Below are 19696 nucleotides of genomic sequence, written 5' to 3' on the forward strand. Positions count from 1 at the left end.
CTCTGGGGGCCAGTGTCCTCTTGAGTGCCAAAGGAATCGCTCACTGTGACGCCACTGTTTACAGTCACTTTATAATTTCCCTCCCCCAAAGCAGAGTCTCTTAGCCTTGGATATAGCTATTACCACTACTAGAAGTTAGAAGGGCTCTGGTTTCCTCAACAGGGGACTCCCCAGATTAGTTGTTCACCTGTGCCTTTTTAGGCCCCGTGGTGAAGAAAGGGAGGAAATGAAAGACAGAAAAAGAGTGAGATTAAGTGAAAGTAGTGACCCTTTCAAAAGTGGAGCAGGCATGTGTCATGTTCCTGAAAAGAAAATCCAAAAATGGCCAAAGGAGGTGCATGGTTGCTGATTTATGCACACATTTTAAGGTTCAGCATGTATGCAGAGTAGAACATAAAGAAGGGTTGAATTTCTCTCTATTTAATTATATGTGCCTCCTTAAAGTGAACCACTGACCACATTCATCTTAGTGACTGTAGGGAGCAGAAATTACATCTAGAATTGCTTAGATGTTATTTTGGATGTAGAGCAGTGTAGTTTTTACCTCACACACCTGAGAATCTGTTCATTTAGGAAGTTGAATTGTGCTTTGCATAACTGCCACACACATAGTCTGTGATGTTTTGTATTGACAGTGCAGGGTTTGGACAGTCAACGTATGTCATGTGTCTGTAGTGCATTTCTACATGTGTTTTATGTGTTGTATATGGTTGTAATTTTGTGTGTCGTTCGTCTGTATGTGTGTATATATGCGTGTGTGTGCACATGTGCGTGCGTGTGCCTCTGTGTGTACATGTTCAGTGTATGCGCGTGAGTATGTCTGTTAATGTCTATGTTCATTGTTCAAAGTAATGATGTTTTTCTATATAAGAAATGGGCAGTGAAAAAGTCATACTCTGAGATACAGTCTGTTGTTGCTCATAAGTCCAGTTTGAGCTTGCGCTGTGCAATAACGCAGTTTTTATGAATGGATCCACACTGACTAAAATCTTGCAGAGTATAACTTTGAGGGGATAAGTCAGAAAATGTGACAGTATGAACTATTAAGCTAGAGGCTAAGCATTATGCTACCTAATGTTATGTTTAAAAAAACATCAATGAAATCCCCTTTCTCACTTGCCGAGAATGCTGTAACTCTTTTTGAGTGACCTTTCAAAATAAAATACAATAAATTATGATTTGAAAAGAATTATAAGCTGGGCTCACGCGATAAATCCCAATCATTTTCCTGATAGAACAGCTTAGCTCTTTAACAATGTGCAGTGAAAAGAGCGATGCTCTCTGCCCCCCTCCCCCTCCTCCACCTGTAGACTCCACACTCAACCCCAAGTAGTTTTTTGCCTTTTGTTTTTTCCCTCTATTAAAAAAATTTAGTTTGTCCACCACCTTCCCAGGGGACAGCAAACACAATTGTCCATCCTGCATTAGCTCAACATAATGCTACCAGTCATCTCCCCCTGATACAACCTATTCCTTTGTCATTATAGTTTTCTCCTCGACTGTAGATTAGTTGTTACATTTATTTTAGAAACCTGAATCCATATGCCTGTTGGATCTCATTATTTCTCCCAATGATACTTGAACAGTATCATAATGTATGCATACGGACATTATTTCTCTGGTGCAATAAACATGTGCTGTGACCTAGGAGCACTTGATCTAATCTCACACACATGTTTATTACTGGCTGAAGCATGTTTCAAAAGTGTCACCTCTGTATTTTCCCGAACCAAATTGGTGTCACTCCCATCCTTGACAGCCCTGCTAAAGACAAGGAAATTATTTATTTATTTATTTTTTAATTCCACGGCTCATTGGCCTTTATGTTTTTTTTTTTTTGGCATGGTAGCCTCTTACCTTTGCTGATTGGAAGATGGCAGCCATGGAGGGACAGTCCTTTGCACTGTGCCTTTTTGGAGAAGTATGGGGTTGCCACTGAAAACATGCCATTTTTTATATTTTTGCTCCTTGTCACCAGATACGCATGAGATGCAGTGATCATTGCAGTTTGTGCTCATGTTTTTTTTGTTTTCCAAGTGCAAAGACAGACAAAAAACGAGATTAATTGAATTTTAAAGTCACTCTGAAACAGACAAAAGCAGGGAAAAATTTGCCCGTGCCTTCAGTGATACAGTCAAATAGAGTGAGACACTGCATCCTATGTGGGGTTTATCTGGGTTTGTTTTTTTCTATTTACGCTGTCTCTGTAGTGCCATTTCAATGTAATGTGCTGTTTTTTTGTGTCTTTGTTGTCTCTTTTTTTCCCTTGTTCCCTTCCCCTACCCTACCCTATACCCTCCCCTTCCCCTCCCGCCCCCGGAGCAGCATTCTGTCCCGCACAGGCAGGAAGGAGAACCAGGAAGCTTCCAATTTGGCCGTGCCCATGACCATGTGTCTTTTTCCTGTGCCATTCCCACTCACCCCATCTCTAAGACCACAAGTCAGTTCCATCAACCCTACAGTTACTCGCTCCCTCCTTTACAGCGTTCTGCGCGATGCCCCGTCAGACCGCGGGGGGCAGGGGCAGCAGAGTCGGGACGCTCAGCTCTCAGAGTACCCCTCTCTGGACTATCAGGGCCTCTATGTGACCCTCGTGACCCTGCTTGACCTGGTGCCCCTGCTGCAGCACGGTCAGCATGGTGAGTCAAGGCCCAGTGCACCACCACCACTGTTTGTCATCATCATCCTTCGAGCCGCCTGGCCTGCATGAAGCCACCGCTGCTTTTTTGGCCTCTTGTGTAACGCGGGAGGAGACAAGTCCCGCTAAGGAAATCTTGAGGGATGCATGGGGGGTGATTGGGAGCACGCTGGAAACCCCGTCAACTTAAGTCGTTCATAAGCCATTGGATACACACCAGCCATAGGCCTTCTCTTCCGTGTATCATACTTGACTGCATGTTTGTTATGTAAAGTGTGAGAAATGTTACCACTTATGTTCTCATGTGCAAATATATACGAGGTAAATGGAAAAACCCATATCAGGCAAATGTATTTTATTATTTTTAATACATTCAGAATACGTCTGACTTGTTCAACACTGTTTTTCATGGGCTCCAGGCTGCTTCACAGTCAGTGCTCTTGTTTTTCATTAATATTTGACCACTGTTAAAAAAAAACTCAAAGCATGAAAGCCAATCTCGTTGACTAGAATGCTCTACTTTTACTTAGGGCAAACATTGCTTCAGTTGCTTTTATAAGAAGCTATCGGCATTCAAAAGAAGCTCATATTTCAATTGTTCCTTTTATACACTGTTAAACTGTTAAATGACTGACATTTTATGTAACTTTGACATCTGTTGGCAGCATACAGTATGTGAATACTGTATGTGCTGTTCATTGAATGAGTGTCTGTGTATCTCTCCTTGTCTTTTTTTTCTTTCCTTTTTGCCTTTTCCCCGTTTCATCAGATCTGGGACAGTCCATATTTTACACAACAACTTGCCTCCTGCCCTTTCTCAGTGATGATATTCTCAGCACTTTGCCCTATACTATGATCTCCACTTTAGCCACATTTCCCCCTTTCCTCCACAAAGACATCATTGAGTACCTGAGCACCTCCTTCCTCCCCATGGCTATATGTGAGTATGACCTATCATAAGATCATTTAGACAACTACCTAACTTTCTGACGCAATGAAACTCATATACATTGGGATAATTAAATAAGTTAAATACAATAATGCAAAATGTTTTTCCAAGTCTTATTAAGCTACAAGCTTTTTCAACATTCACTTCAAAACATGTTGAATTACATAATACAATGCTACTATCCATACTACCAACAGAGTGTGAAACTGATCTTTTAAGTGGTCATCATTCTGTCTCTTTCTCTTCGTCACTTGTCTGTAGTGGGTTCCACTCGGAGGGAAGGGGGAGTTCCGGCCTATGTCAATCTATCTGCCTCCTCTATGCTCATGATTGCAATGCAGTACACCTCAAATCCAGGTAAACCTTCATATTGGCTGCTTTTCGAAGCATGCATGCAAATATAACCCACACTGTAATGCTGTCTAGTAATGGCTCCCTTCTCTGCTTCTTTCTTCTAGTGTATCACTGTCAACTGTTGGAGTGCCTAATGAAGCACAAACAGGAAGTGTGGAAGGTACAACATTCAGAGTTAAGGTCATTTGTGTAAAGCACAATGAAAGAGTTTCATTCCAAATAGAGGGCTGAAGTTATGACGTCAAGTCCACGTTAGCCTCTGTTCCACGAATGTATGTGACTTTATGAAATTGCCCATTTCGCATTGATTTATTGAAAAAGGAGGCCCGGTCCATGGGGTTTACTTTCTACATTCTATATATCTTTTTCTATTTAGTCCTCTCTGTCCTGTGGTTATTACAGACATGTCTGAGCTAGCCAATTTGCTACTTTTGTTAAGCTATGATGTTTAGCAAACAAACGTCTAGGGCTTATGGGAAATGGTGTTTATTACTGTATATGTTGCAGAAAAAAAAGAATATTTAAAAACAAAGATATAAGAACAATGTTAGACAATAGTTTAGAAAAAAGTAACATCGTTATTTAAATACACAAAGCGAGCCATTTGAAGGCTTTATTTTGCACCCGGAACAAAACAGTGGAATTCAGGACTTTCCTTACTTTGGAAACATACACTATCCAGCTTAAAACACTAGATTACTTTGCTTTCTTGATTACCAAAACAGTTTGTATTTTGTGGACATATGCTTGCTCAATATGAGGCTAAAGCAAGAAGAATGTTAGCATGGCTCAGTATACACAGTGGAAATGGGAGCATGAAACAGCTAGCCTGGCAACACAATTCACACAAAAACAAACAGAGCGTAACTACACCTAAAACTACAACTTTTTACATTACAGACTAGCTGTTTCTCTATGCTCCCAATCTTTATGCCAAGGAGAACAAAAATTCTACTGGTTCTACTTCATCCAGAAGCTCTTGGAAAATATTAAACGTCTTCTTTAAGTCAAGACCAATCGAGCAACATTTAGTCTTAAGAAAATCTATATAAAGCATGTTGGAATGAAAACCTTCGACTAGTTGACTTACATTAATAAGTAGGCCTATGCAAATGCCTTAAAAAAATTATTTTATTTTGTATTTACAGTGGATGTTTATACTTTGTACAGGACCTTCTTTACGTCATATCTTATGGCCCGTCCCAAGTTAAGCCTCCAGCTGTGCAGATGCTGTTTCATTACTGGCCCAACCTGAAGCCACCAGGAGCCATCAGTGAATACAGGGGGCTACAGTACACAGGTCAGATTCTCTTTTTTTCGGCCGCTTATTCTGCCCTTGAATTTACTAAGGGTCTAACCTATCACCCATTTTTCTCCTCTTCTCTTCTCTTCTCCTCCTCTCCTCCTCCACTTCTGCCAATCTACTGTTTCTCTTAATTTGCCCGGATCAGCCTGGAACCCAATCCACTGTCAACACATTGAATGCCACAATGCTATCAATAAACCTGCTGTCAAGGTGATTTTTAACAACATATATTTAATTAACCTTAGACATTAACTCTTAAAATTGATGGTGCATTTATGATTGTTGACCTTGCCCAGTTCAACAGTGCATCTAGGAGTGTCTGCCTTTGTGAGCCCCTCGGTAAATAAATAAGTATGTGCCCCTGGCATTTGTGGGGATGGGGTAATGATATCAGTTTTCTATGCTTCTCTTCACCAGTGTCTGCAGTTGCTGCTTCTGCTGCTCTGCTTTATCAGCTGTGTCTGCCTTTACTCAAGTGTGCTCAAAACTGACAGATAGAGTAGGAACAGGGGCACGGACAGGGGCCGGATTTCAATTACCAGGAGCAGGGAGGAGGTGCGGGGGAGGGGGGGCTTAATTGAAAGCATTGACCCCGCTCAGCCCTTGAGGACCGGGTAGCATCAAGTGAGCACAGTAAATTACAGTGCACCATCTGAACACTGGGGGCCACAAGCATTGCACAGGGGCAGGCACAGGTTGCAGGAGAACAGAGTGCAGCATATGTACGCAGCCATCCACGTAGAGGCGTGGGGAGAAAGTTGTAGGTGATTTTTTGGGCTAGATCATAATATACTGGCCCCTGGAGATTTCGACGTGCGAGAGACAAAAGGAAAATGCAGTAAATAAATTCTCTATTCTGACTAAAGGACTGTGTGAAAACTATTACGGAGGAAGGGGATTCAGAAAAGGGGAGGGTAAGGTATTCCTTTTGCTGCAGTAGGGGACGTCAGACATCTTTAGGAGAGTGGGGGAGGGTCTTTAGTGGTTGAAATGTCACTTCAGAGAGCTCGTCATTTGTCATTATTTTATAGCAACGGCCACCTTGAGACTCTACCCTGAATTTAGAAAAAAAAATTGCACAGTCCTTAATGAGCAGACATTGTTTCCTTTCTTCTCGTTTGCATGAAATAAAACATCAGTAGGTTGATAGTTTTAATTACACATCCATATTCTAACGCTACCTGTCTCACTTTGCAGATGTGTATTGATCCCACTCTTTCTGTTGCCCTGGGAGACAAGCCCCCTCCCCTTTACATATGCGAGGAGTGCAGCCAAAGGATAGCAGGGTATGCATCTGTTTTTTTTACCTATTTTTTCCTCCCTCCCCAGGAGCCTCCCCTTCCTTCAATAAGATGCCATTCCAAACATACATCACCTACCACCTGCCTCATTATTCCTCACTTTAACCCAGGGGAAAAACATCACCATGGTTACATAATTCCCTTGCGGTGATGAGATCATCATCATCGCAAAACAATGCAACCACTTGTTTCAGCATGTAGGGGAGAACGGGGTAATTTGTCACACGGGTTGGTTGTCACAATCGTTATATCTCGGAACCAGAAGGCGCTGTCTGTGAAATTTTGGTATGTAAATATCCAGAATTGGGATCAGAGATCACCTACATAGTCTTCCTTGGAGTTAGACTGCTGAATTTGAGGTGAGACGACTGTTTGTGTTTTTCATGTCAAATTGAAAATATTTAGCTCCTCGGTATTTTTCTTCTAGGCTTTTACACAATGGGTTTATAACAAAACACTTGTTACCCATACAAAGTGTGAAGGGTAAACTATAGTTTAGATTGTGGTTAGCAAGCTAATTAGTTGTCAGATGGCTGTTGGCCTTGATGCTAGCAAGAAATTCAAGTTGGGGTTGGTCGTCACATTTTTTGGGGGGTTGGTTGTCACATGTCAAGGCTGCAGCCAGAAAAGGAACCCAATAACGAAAGAAATTGTCAAGCTGTATCCTCACTGACACCCCAGAGAAGAAAATAATAGAGCAGGAAAGCAGCTAGCATGCGAAAGAAAAAAGGTCAACAAAATCAAAACAACCAAGTGCATCCCAAACTAGACCAGCTGCCAAGGCTACAGTAAGTTATGTAGGCCTATTTGTCAACTTGACAATGCAATTAAACTTTGAAATTTAGTTCTACTTGCTTGCCTTATTTTTAAGATTATTCCCATTAAGATAACATTGTGACAAACAACCCCATAGTGTTTGACAAACGACCCCTTGATGGGATTGGTTGTCACAATGTGTAAGGTTTAATTTCAATGTGTAATTTCTTCTTTATTACAATAAGATAGAAAAAGTGAGGGGTACACATTTTAAGCCAACACCTTAAGCTTCAATTCAATGTAGGAATGACTATTGAAAGATGTTTAGGTGATAAGCAATTCTCTAGAGTAAAAAGTGTGCCTACTTACCCCGTTCTCTCCTAGCATAGTATGTTTAGCTCTGCAGTTTGGTATTTTCTGTGATATTGAGGGAATATATTTTGGTTTTCCAGCTGGGTCAGGAAGTTAAGTCTGTTGTGTAAACGATAGATAAACGATAGATGGTGCATAGGCTTGGAGGAGCATTTTGCCTGTAAATGAGGAACTGTTTATACAATTCTTTGACCTTTTCAGAGACCACGCTGAATGGCTAGTTGATGTACTCCTGCCCCAAGGTGAGCATTCACGAACAACAAAGGTGTTTGAGTTTCTCTCACTCTGTCATGCCCCCAACAGACAGAGAGACATAAATAAATGGGAAAAACTGTGTGTAATATATGCAGAGGTTAGCAAAGGCCAACACATTTGTTCCTTAACTGATTCTAATCATAGGAATAGTTAAACAGATAGGTACTCAATTATTAATGAATATTATTTATTCATTTTCTTAAATGTATATCTAAATATAAAATCTCTTTATAAAAGCTGCAAATTACTGCATGTAAAGTTTCTGGAATTGTTTTATTTTTAATTGAAACATTCGAGTAATTCTTTGAAACAACTACTTCTGTTTTTGTTCACTTGTCTTTGCAGCAGAGATATCTGCTATTTGTCAAAAGAAGGTAAGATATTTGTTCAGAAATATTAGCATTAATCACACTGTCGACTCTCTCATTCGCTCATATTCATCTGATCTATCACATTACAGCACAATGTCATATCTGATATAACCCGACCTTCCTCCATATATTAATTGTCATTACTGATTAACGTCACTGCTCCTTTGTAAATAATGACTTAAGGCCTTAAACGGAGCACACAAAACACAAATCAAACAGTGCACATGGCTTTAAATGGTTTTGTCACTGGAGGCAGAAATGAATTGAACCTTGTGGAGGATATTTCATGAAATCCATTTTGACCTGTCATCCATAGCAAGGTAATTTGTTTCAGTTCAATTCAATTCAGTTTATTCAAGAAGGGGACAGTGCAAATGAATAAAACACATGATCATACATGGGTTAATAATGCCAGAAATAGCCAAAGGGCTATTTTTCATCTGTAGTCCCCTGAACTACACCTGAAATGTATTCCTCGTTGAGAGGCCCATTCACTGCAACAAAGGACGAACCGTTTCAAATGAATCTGCCGGGGCTGGGGATGTTTGTTCGCTGTTGTTGAACGCGCTGCACCGGACAAGACTTGCTCCCCGCTGGTTTCCAGTGAGACACTGGGAAAAACTGAGTATGAGATGATCTCAGATACGCCCGGTGTTGTGTTGGGAAACAGCTGGCCTCTATGCGGAATTGTCCAGCAATTGTATAATCCACAGCTTTCCCCCTCTGATCAGGCTTTGTCACACCCATTTCAGAAAGCCCTTTAAACCCCCCCATATGGATTTTACATCAGTCACGTCTGTCATTACTGAGAAATGTTTCTTCTCCTTAGAAAAGCTAATTATAAATACACCATGATAGAGCATACTGTAAACAACAACAACATCAACTGACGGAGAGAACTCACCACGGGGGGACAGATATGTTAATTTGATAGGGAGTACTGCATCCCTCTAATGGCGCAAGATTAGAGGCTGATCAGATTAGGATGGTTCTCTCGTGCCATACTTTTTATTTTTAGAAACCTGAGACACCGTGGGGACTATAAAGACAATTTTATTTTAACACTGCAGATGTTGACGGATCAATATCTCAACAACTCCATATTGTAGAAGGTGTGCTTCAGTTTTCAAGGCAGTTAGATGTTTATTTTAAGAGGCTTGTGATGACGAGGGATCATTGGCTGATTTGATTGGTATTCATTTTGTTGCCTTATGCCCAGAAATAGAAATAAGCTGATCTCTCCTTCTCCTCCTCCTCCCCCTGTCTTTTTTTTTGTTGGCTTTGCAGAACTGTAGCTCTCATGTTCGGAGGGCTGTGGTCACCTGCTTCTCGGCTGGCTGCTGTGGGCGCCATGGCAACCGGCCTGTCCGCTACTGCAAGCGTTGCCATGTCAACCACCACAGCAGCGAGGTGGGGGCTGCGGCGGAGACCCATCTCTACCAGACCTCTCCCCCTCCCGTCAACACGCGGGAGTGTGGAGCGGAGGAGCTAGTGTGCACTGTGGAAGCCGTGATAAGGTACATCCACAGTGTTTACCCACCGATATATCACAGTCAAATGGAGTGTGTATGTGCCCGTAATGCTGTGAAACATGTTTCTACAGGAGTATATAGATAGCATTACGTCATCGAGGCAGATCATTAATGTATATACTGTGTCAGGATATGTTTTAGGGTCTGTGTTTTTATTACTCTGCCCCTATGAACCCTCACAGTTATCCCTCTCATCCTCTCTGTTATACATGCCAGCCTTCTCAAGGAGGCAGAAATACATGCAGAGCAGCGCGAGTTTGAGATGAACAGGCGTCGTCAGATGGGCCTGTCCGCCTCCCATCACTCCCTGGACAACATCGAGTTCGATAACAAGGAGGACGACCAGCACGACCAGCGGCTCCTCAGTCAGTTTGGCATCTGGTTCCTGGTGTGTAATCAACTCATGCTTTTTTTGCCATGTCTGTCAATAGCAAGGAGATAAGGATGTGTACTGTACATGACAACTGCATGGCCCTCTTATCACGGAAGTCATGGTTACCTGATTGATTTCATTACCTCTCTGACCTTTTTCCCTCACATTGGCAGGTGAGCCTGTGCACGCCCAATGAAAACACGCCCACGGAGAGCCTGGCTCGGCTGGTCAGCATGGTCTTCCAGTGGTTCCACTCCACGGCCTACATGATGGACGATGAGGTCGGGAGTCTGGTGGAGAAGCTGAAGCCTCAGTTTGTCACCAAGTGGCTAAAGACAGTGTGTGAAGTGCGATTTGACGTCATGGTCATGTGCCTGCTGCCCAAGCCTGTCGAGTTTGCCAGGGTAAGGGGCCAAGACCCGGGTCAACTAAAACATACTGTACATGGTTAAGCAATTATAATGGATTTACAGGGTACTTATAACGGATGTGTCAATACACATTCCATTATCTGTTAATCTCAGTTACAGCTCTTATTAGTCTTTGAACATCATTTAATCAGCATGTCACTGAGGGCTGAGGTTTTGAAAAAATAGGTACAAGCAGATTTTTTGAATCTGACTAAGTCTGGGCACTCTTTTCCTCAGGTTGGAGGTTACTGGGACAAGTCTTGTAGCACGGTGACACAGCTGAAGGAAGGCCTCAACCGGATCCTGTGTCTTATACCATACAATGTCATCAGTCAACCACTGTGGGAGTGCTTCATGCCTGAGTGGCTGGAGGCCATCCGCACAGAGGTGCCCGACCTTCAGCTCAAAGAGTTCAGAGAAGTGCTCAGGTACACCCACCCACCACCTCGATGGGTTTGCATGTTGTACAGTTGTTCGTTTCTTCTAGCCCTGCTCATTCTAGTACACACAATTTACAGACACATCTTTACATTGAGTTCTCGGCCACTTTTTGTCGTTAGCTGGTGTATCATTATAAATATAATATTTCTAAATATTAAAGACCAAATTCAACTTGACACAATGTCAAAATATTCCAGTACAGATGCAATACAGTTTGATCTCAGATATGTATTTTTAGAAACGTTTATTCTCACCGTTAAAAATAAATGTGTGAACTCCACAGAATCAGTGAAAGAACACTCTATTTCAAGAATATCCACTGAGATTCAGTTGCCAAAATGAACAGTTTTCAGCATCAATGGCCTATAAAAAAATCTCAGACTATAAAGGTGGAAGCATTCTGGACTAGGGCTTATTCATTGCAGATGTAGCAAATGTGTGCTAGAAACATTATGGGGTAAGCTTAGTTTAGCATAAGGAAACAGGTTAGTAATTAATAAATTGTATACCATTTGGTCAACCTTTGCACAAACTGATCTGATTCTTGTAATTAGAGCATTTCCACAGCATATACCTCCTCGTAAAAATACAACTTGCCATTTGCTTGTGTACTGTTAAAACAAACAAACTAACTAACTAACTAACTAACTAACTAACTAACTAACTGACTAACTGACTGACTGACTGATTGACTGACTGACTGACTGACTGACTGACTAACTAACTAACCACAATGTGCCATTGTGCACAATATATTGTAGCTGTTTCCTTCCCTGCAGTATTTTTGATAAGCTAAGCTAATTGCTAACTGCAATGTATTATAAACCTACATTTTAATAGTCTTACTCTCTTGCAGTTTGAATGCTATCATTGCCAAGTTTCTGTTGATGGTTTCTTACACCTATGCATCAGAGTGTGCCGAACATCACTGATTGTGTAACAGAATTTGAGAAAAATAATCTTATTTTCTGCCATCTGCTTACAGTAAGATGTTTGATATCGAGCTGTGCCCCCTGCCCTTCTCCATGGAAGAAATGTTTGGCTTCATCAGCTGCAGATTCTCCGGCTACCCAGCGTCTGTGCAAGAGCAGGCTCTGCTGTGGCTGCATGTGAGCGAGCACACACACACACACACACACACACACACACACACACACACACACACACACACACACACACACACACACACACACACACACACACACACACACACACACACACACACACACACATACACACACACACACACACACGCACACACACACACACACACACACACACTCACACACACACACACACACACACACACACACACACACACACACACACACTCACACACACACACACACACACACACACTGTCTAGTTGTCCAGTTCACATCCTGCGGTTCTGTCCGCAGTGCGTGTGAATTGAACAGGTTGTCACAGAGTGGGAGAGTCTAGGGGCCCTGCTGAATATGGATCTGGGTCACAGAGTAAGACTGAAAGAGATCGGAGGGATTTTCATCCCATATGCACTCACAGCTTGCTCCCCTGTATGCATGGACCAGTTTCAAGTTTTCTGTCACAACTTTGATCAAGAGATTGCATTCATTGGTCCTCATTAAGGGCATCATTAATAGGCCACATTAAAAATCAGACAAAGAAGGGGTGCCCAATTTGACTTTGCGTATCTTTTCTCTGCATAGTATACATATGATAAGTTCATAGTGTGTAGTCATATACCTATTTATATTGGTGTAAGTATCAGTTAACCAACATGTTGTGACTTTTTAACATTGGAAATACAACCAAATCTATCTGCATTGTAAGTAGAAACAACATGCTAACTGATGCTAACGTTTGCGTGTCTTGTTTGGACCCAGGTGCTGTCGGAGCTGGACATTGTTGTGCCTCTTCAGCTGCTGATCGGGATGTTCTCCGATGGAGTGAACTCTTTGAAGGAGTTGGCCAATCAGAGGAAGGCGCGCGCCTCAGATCTGTCTGGCAACACTGGGGCTCGCAGGGTGAGGCAGAAAGCAACGCCGATGCTTCCATGCTCCTTTTTATTTATTTTCACAAGAGTTTAGTCCTCCAATCAAACAATAAGCCACGGTTTACAGTACGTTACAAATAGAAAACATCTGATAAGATGTTATTACAAATTTGTTCGAAATTTTTTGGGGGATATTTTACAATCTGTCAGATCCCTGTTTAGGATTAGGATGTATTTATATCTAGTCTTCCTGGCCTCTATTCTCTGCCATTCATTGAGATGCACTGTGAGTTGCCATGGTAACTGTCAATGTCTAAATATAGCTCCCTTAAAAGGACTTAGTTGAACTTGACTGTGATGTAGTTTCCCATTGAAATGTATAGCCAGGCAACTCTGCACTCCTGTGTGTCGTTATATCTGGCAGTGACAGGGAAAACGTTGGCGATAAATGGTTTGAGTTTGAAGGGAAAGCTATATTTGACTTGACATGGCGTGTGCTCTTTGCTCGTAGGTGAGTGTGGTGTCAGATCCGGGCCGCCGCGGGCAGCACAACACCCTCAGCCCTTTCCCCAGCCCCTTCAGGAGCCCGTTCCGCAGCCCTCTGAGATGCAGCCCCTTTAAGAACCTGGGACATGCCACTGGCCACTGCGCTTTGGATCTGGACTGTGACGACGATGACATGAACCTCGGCTGCTTCATCCTCATGTTTGACCTCATCCTTAAGCAGGTGACCACATCTTCCAAATGAAAGATTTCTAAAATTATAATAATCATATTCTAAAAATGGAGTAAGGATCTACTTCTGATGTACTGTGATGATAATATTTATACAAAAACGGTGGCTGTGGCGAAGTGGGTAGGGCGTGCATCCACTGGGTTGCAGGGTCGGTGGTTCGATTCCCCGTCTCCCAGCTACATGTCAAAGTGCAAAGGGCAAGACTCTAAACACTGAATTGCTCCCGATAGTTAGCTTGCACCTGTGTGGTAGCTGCTGCTATCGGTGTATTTATGTTTGCGTGATTGGGTGAATGTGCACCAAACAATGTAAAGCGCTTTAGGTCTGTACAAAAACAGGGCTAAAGCGCTATATAAGTGGAGTCCATTTATCATTTATAATATTCTTACAGGGACTTATTTTGATTCTGGGAGTCCGTATGTATTGGATTTTTACAAAATGTAATAATACAAACACACAAGAGAAACATGCCAAGGATGTAGACTACACTGAAGTTTATGTTTTACACAATATCGACACAGTGTATAGAGAAAAGTGACACACTTCGCATGACAAGAATACACACAGGTGGGATCTTGTGCGTCATGCTCCACTTTTTGTTCCCCTGTCTTTACGGTCGTCTCCCCTGCCGTCCCAGATGGAGCTTCAAGATGACGGTGTGATGCTGGGTCTAGACAGCAGCCTGGGGAAGGATATCGTGGGCATCATCAACAACGTCTTTCAGGCCCCATGGGGCGGATCACACACCTGCCAGAAGGACGAGAAGGCCCTGGAGTGCAGCCTGTGCCAATCCAGCATCCTGTGCTACCAGCTGGGCTGTGAGCTCCTGGAGAGGCTGACCCCACGGGAAGAGATACGCCTTGTGGTGAGGCGCACAGCAGACATTTTTTTATGCTGCGAATATAAATGAACCCTGCGCATCAGGCAGTGAAGGCTTTGAAATTAATTCCATGTGGACCCATGTCCCAAACAGCAATGTCAAAAACACAGCCCAAGCTTTTGCTACAGATGAGGATGACATGCAGCATAAAAGACTTTCATAATTCATGTCAATCTCTGTCCTTCTTCATTTTTGTCAACTAACGAATAGGTAGTTGTAAAGTGAATAACACTGATGAATATCGTGCTCAGCTGAATTACAGATACACATTTGCAATACACAAAGAAGACGTTCTGACAGTGTTTGATTTCCTCCACAGGAACCTACAGATAGTTTGGAGGATACCTTACTCTTTTCTCAGCCAGATTTCTCCTTTGGGACGGAGACTGGAAGTGAGGACAGGGAAGACGACATCCTAAGTGGAGTTCAGCCTGACATCCCCAGCAACCTTTCTACTGATGATGCATGTGTGTATCAGTTCTGTTTTTTCAAATAGAAACTGTAGGCCTACATAAAAATCATTAAACTTGTCAGCCCAACCAAATTGTAATTTTACTGGCCGCTGTAATCCTTGAAGAAAGATTGAAGAATTTTAGGAAATATGCTTATTTGATTTAGCTGAGATAATCTACTAGCAAAACTAAGCAGTTGCAGTTGCTCAATATTTGAAAGGCATAGGTAAAATCTTTAGGTAACCCACTTATTTGCGTATTGCCAACAGTTAGATTTTTAACATAACAGTCTCATAGTCAACAGTTAGCTTAGCTTTACATAAAGAATGGATAGGCTATAGGGGGAAACAGCTTGTCTTGCTCTTTCCAAAGGTAAAAAATAAGAAAGAAAAAACGTGTTACCTTACCTATTTCCCCATGTTCCCAGTATTATGCTAAGCTGAGCTAACTAAGAGTTGTGTGAATTAGGACTTGAAACATGAGAGTTGAGTTCTTTCTAATGCCTCACGCTTCTTCGTTCCAGCCATGAAGAATAACTCTGATAAGAAGTTCTGCTACCAGCAGCTCCCTGTGTCTTTGCAGCTCATATACACCATTCTACAGGTAAATGTACTTAAGACCAAAAATTGAAAAAATTGAGACTGAAATTGGCCGGAGGCATTCTCTGCGATTTATTTGGGTGCACATGCGGTACACTACACACTCTGAGTCACTCATCCCCTCTCTGTTCAGGAAATGTCCAAGTTTGATGAGCCTGACATCTTGTTCAACATGATGAACTGTCTGAAGATCTTGTGTCTCCATGGAGAGTGTTTGTACCTCGCCCGCAAGGATCACCCCCAGTTTCTGGCCTACATCCAGGAAAAGATGCTCATCCCAAGGTGTGCACTGACTGATCGTTTAATAGAAAAAAACAATGGGAAATTGTTCTATTCAACCAACTTCTTGACAGTAATCTGTGGCTGTGTTTAACTTTATGGTTGTGTTTCAGCCTGTGGTCTATGTTGAAGTCAGAGTTTTGCCAGCTGGCCTCCCTGGCTGTGCCTCAGCTTCTTCATGCCCTCTCTCTGTCGCATGGGGCGGACATCTTTTGGAACCTCATCAACACAAACTTCAACAGCAAAGACTGGAAAATACGATTCGAAGCAGGTGAGAGAGGCGTATGATGTGAATATACTGTACTTACGTCTCATGCTGATTATATAGAGTGTACAGCCGCATTTGCAGGAATAAGCACCTTATCGTGCTCATCATGATATGCCTAAACATTCTTCAATGATTTAAAAAAATATGTAATAACGTGTTGACTGGACGGAATGGTTGTGGTTGTGTGCGATTGAACCTTTGGTGGAAGACCCAGTCTACTTATATAATGTGCTACCTAAACCACCGCCTACCCATATCTCCCCCTGCTGTTGCCATGGTAACTGTGTGGTTCGAACTGGCGGCAAAATGGAATTGTGGGATTATTTAAGGGGTTTCTGGCCCTGTGAGAGGGCATAGAGGAGCTGTACGACCTTGAGGCAGATGCAGAGGACGGGTCGCCCTGTACGACTGTAGGTGTAGGGAAACAGAGAAACTATTGAATAAACAATAGTCCCAACATTCAGTAAACGTTCCTGAAAAGATTTAAACTAGGATAATAACCTTATTGTGTATATCAGTACCCTATAAAATGGGTGTTTTCAGCTAATAAAATTATGCATCATGATGAAGAGGTTGAAATGCTTATGGTTTATATGTATGACCACAAGCTCTAATTATGTTATCATGCTCTCCTATTTGTAAGTGTTGGAATAGATAATTGCATATTTGTTTGTGTAAATCATAAAACAAACTATATAAATATGTTTTTAAACCTTCAATTTGACCAAGAGGCAGCTACACAATGTATTTTAACTCCCACACTGACACCTAGTGGCAAACACTGGGTGATATCCGTCAGCCAAGAGTGGCTGAGAGATGATGGATTTCGGAATAAAGTGTCTATTTTTAGATTTTAATCGTAATCATGATAGATAAAGCCAACAATAACTAGAAAGATAATATGTTTTGAAAAATGGTTCAATGCATTCTTATTTCATTCCACACACAGGGTAGGTGGGACATTGTTTTGTGAGAGTGGCATCGGTGTGTATGTGAACGCTGTCTTGTAAAAACAATAACATATGATCATAACATCATGAAAAATCAACCACAGAGATGATCAGTGAGACTTATGTCTCCTCCCTTCATGAATATTCATATCAAAGATACATAGAACAGACAGTATTTAATTAAAATGGATTTTAATATATTTTTTTTTAATTTGTATAATGTATTTCCTCATTTCTCAATACTTTAACAAACAAAATGCACATTGATTCACATATCTATTATGTGAAGACAAATTATATGACAAAGATAAAGTAGGTAAGTTATATGTTAACTTTTCTTCATCAGTGACCTCATAACTTGTTCTAGTTATATCTTACGTTGCCTTTTATTGTGAAATCGGTCTGTGATGCTGCTGATGTAAATGTTTAATGAGAGGATGTTTCTGTATTCCTATATAAAAAAATCACAGTGGAGAAGGTAGCTGTGTTGTGTCGGTTCCTGGACATCGGTGCGGTGACGAAAAACCACTTGCTGAAGTATGCCTTGGCCCACGCTTTCTGCTGCTTCCTGGTGTCTGTGGAGGACGTCAACCCAGCTGTGGCCACCCGGGCCAGACTGCTGCTGGACACCATCAAGAGACCGGCACTGCAGGTGACTAGTCAAGCAGCATACATGTTCTATATACAGTAGGATATTTTGTCCAGTGCTTATCTCTAGACTTAAATGGGAACTCACAAATGAAAAGTTCTCCAATATTGTCCAAATAAGTTTATTTAGCAAATATTACGTGACCGAACTTTTTGCACCAACATTTTGAGTATGGATATTTTTATCATCACCTCAGATTTGCAGCCTTTTCTGGGGAGAGGGTGGGGGGGAGGGAGTTTACTTAATGGCAGCAAAATATACATCATACATGAAATAGGAGGGAATATCTAGGACATACTGTATATGTTTATATATTTGTCTGCAGCTCTGTCTGTGAAAATAAAGAAGTTACCCTACACATAAACCTGTACAGAATATCTGTACATCCAAAACCAACTGATGACCTTATATTGCTTTACTAATCTTTCCTTGTATCATATTTTGGTATGCATCAGTTAGTTACAGGGGAGGGACTTTAGTTTAGCCTAACTTCTATTGAAGAATTACAGTCTTGAAGAAAAGTATATTTGTTGTTAATTTACAATTCACATTATGGCTGAAACTAATGATTATTTTATTATTGTTTGGTTTATAAAACATAAAATAGTGAAAAATGTCACACTCATTCCCAAAGCCAAAGGTTACATCTCCAAAACACCTTTATGATGTTTCCAACGGCCCATATTAGTACTTCACTAAAGTGTAAGGCTCCTTTTGTCTCATACCAGAACCCCTACGATGTTGGGTATTTTAATTTAAAATAAAGAATCAAATGTGTTCTTGTTGTAAAGAATTCATATTTATACGTGTGTGTGGTGTTTGTGTACCCAGGGGTTATGCCTGTGTCTGGATTTCCAGTTTGACACCGTTGTGAGGGATCGGCCAATCATCCTCAGCAAGCTCCTGCTGCTGCACTCACTAAAGAAAGACATTCCTGCACTGAGCTGGGAGTTTTTCGTCAACCGCTTCGAAACATTGTCTCTGGAGGCTCAGTTACACCTGGACTGCAACAAGGAGTTCCCTTTCCCCACCAGTAAGGAGCTGCTACATCCCCATTCACAATTTTAACACCTGCTCAACCTTCTCTGAATGTCTCTCCATACACAATTTACTGTGGAGAGAAAACGTTTCACTTTAATAAGAGCAATGCATTAAGGTTGCAATCTTTCTTTTAACAGCCATCACAGCTGTAAGAACCAATGTGGCTAACCTCAGCGACGCAGCCATGTGGAAGATACGACGTGCCCGTTTTGCCAGGAATAGGCAGAAGAGCGTGCGTTCCCTCCGTGACAGTGTGAAGGGAGCCCCAATAGAATCTAAACGGGCATTTTCACTCCCTGAGTCTCTGAGCAACCGACTGCGTGAGTATCACAGATTAGCAGCTCTGTCTGTCTATCACTTTAAATCAGAACGTGTGTCTCTTTCACTCAGTATTTGGTCTCAACGTGTTTGCAGACCGTTAGGCTTAAAATGATCACTGATTTCTGTGTAGAGATAGCATCTGACACAGTCTGCATTGTCCTAATGTGGTGATCACTGCCTGTTTCGTATCCCCTGGGGGTGAAACCAAGTGTTTGTTTTTTCCCGCAAATACTATTTGACCAAAGTCTGGTCCCATTTTCCCAATGTTTCCCTCCTTACTCTTACTACGTTCATTTCACTTGAATTTTTAAACACGGCTTTGTTTAATAAATGAGAAACTCCCTACCATATCATTCCTTTTTATCTTGGAATCTGCACAGAAGGCTGTCGGAGTTGGAGATAGTACTTGTGTTGGCTTCAAACATGATATACTTATTCGATATTTGTTATCAGTAAAAAGTGCTCTTATTCAATCACTTGGATTTGAT

The 19696-nt window shown here is 41.7% G+C and overlaps 1 protein-coding gene across 1 annotated transcript in view; it reads left to right on the plus strand.

The window, feature by feature from the left end:
- unc79 (unc-79 homolog, NALCN channel complex subunit) overlaps nt 1-19696 on the plus strand; it is a gene marked incomplete at both ends in the record, with an annotated part of 35031 nt that overhangs the window by 2637 nt on the left and 12698 nt on the right. The window contains 24 exons of the mRNA XM_080042090.1: nt 2326-2639; nt 3408-3578; nt 3849-3944; nt 4046-4101; nt 5112-5241; nt 5393-5457; nt 6445-6533; nt 7878-7918; nt 8277-8305; nt 9590-9819; nt 10051-10222; nt 10381-10611; nt 10855-11045; nt 12044-12167; nt 12924-13064; nt 13545-13760; nt 14407-14634; nt 14969-15116; nt 15625-15704; nt 15834-15982; nt 16093-16250; nt 17668-17849; nt 18678-18879; nt 19025-19207. Of these exons, the coding sequence (XP_079898216.1) occupies nt 2326-2639; nt 3408-3578; nt 3849-3944; nt 4046-4101; nt 5112-5241; nt 5393-5457; nt 6445-6533; nt 7878-7918; nt 8277-8305; nt 9590-9819; nt 10051-10222; nt 10381-10611; nt 10855-11045; nt 12044-12167; nt 12924-13064; nt 13545-13760; nt 14407-14634; nt 14969-15116; nt 15625-15704; nt 15834-15982; nt 16093-16250; nt 17668-17849; nt 18678-18879; nt 19025-19207 (3626 nt within the window). The remainder of the gene's footprint in view (nt 1-2325; nt 2640-3407; nt 3579-3848; nt 3945-4045; nt 4102-5111; nt 5242-5392; nt 5458-6444; nt 6534-7877; nt 7919-8276; nt 8306-9589; nt 9820-10050; nt 10223-10380; nt 10612-10854; nt 11046-12043; nt 12168-12923; nt 13065-13544; nt 13761-14406; nt 14635-14968; nt 15117-15624; nt 15705-15833; nt 15983-16092; nt 16251-17667; nt 17850-18677; nt 18880-19024; nt 19208-19696) is intronic.

The sequence above is a fragment of the Ammodytes marinus genome, assembly GCF_949987685.1.
Source record: "Ammodytes marinus genome assembly, chromosome: 15".
Classification (NCBI taxonomy): domain Eukaryota; kingdom Metazoa; phylum Chordata; class Actinopteri; order Uranoscopiformes; family Ammodytidae; genus Ammodytes; species Ammodytes marinus.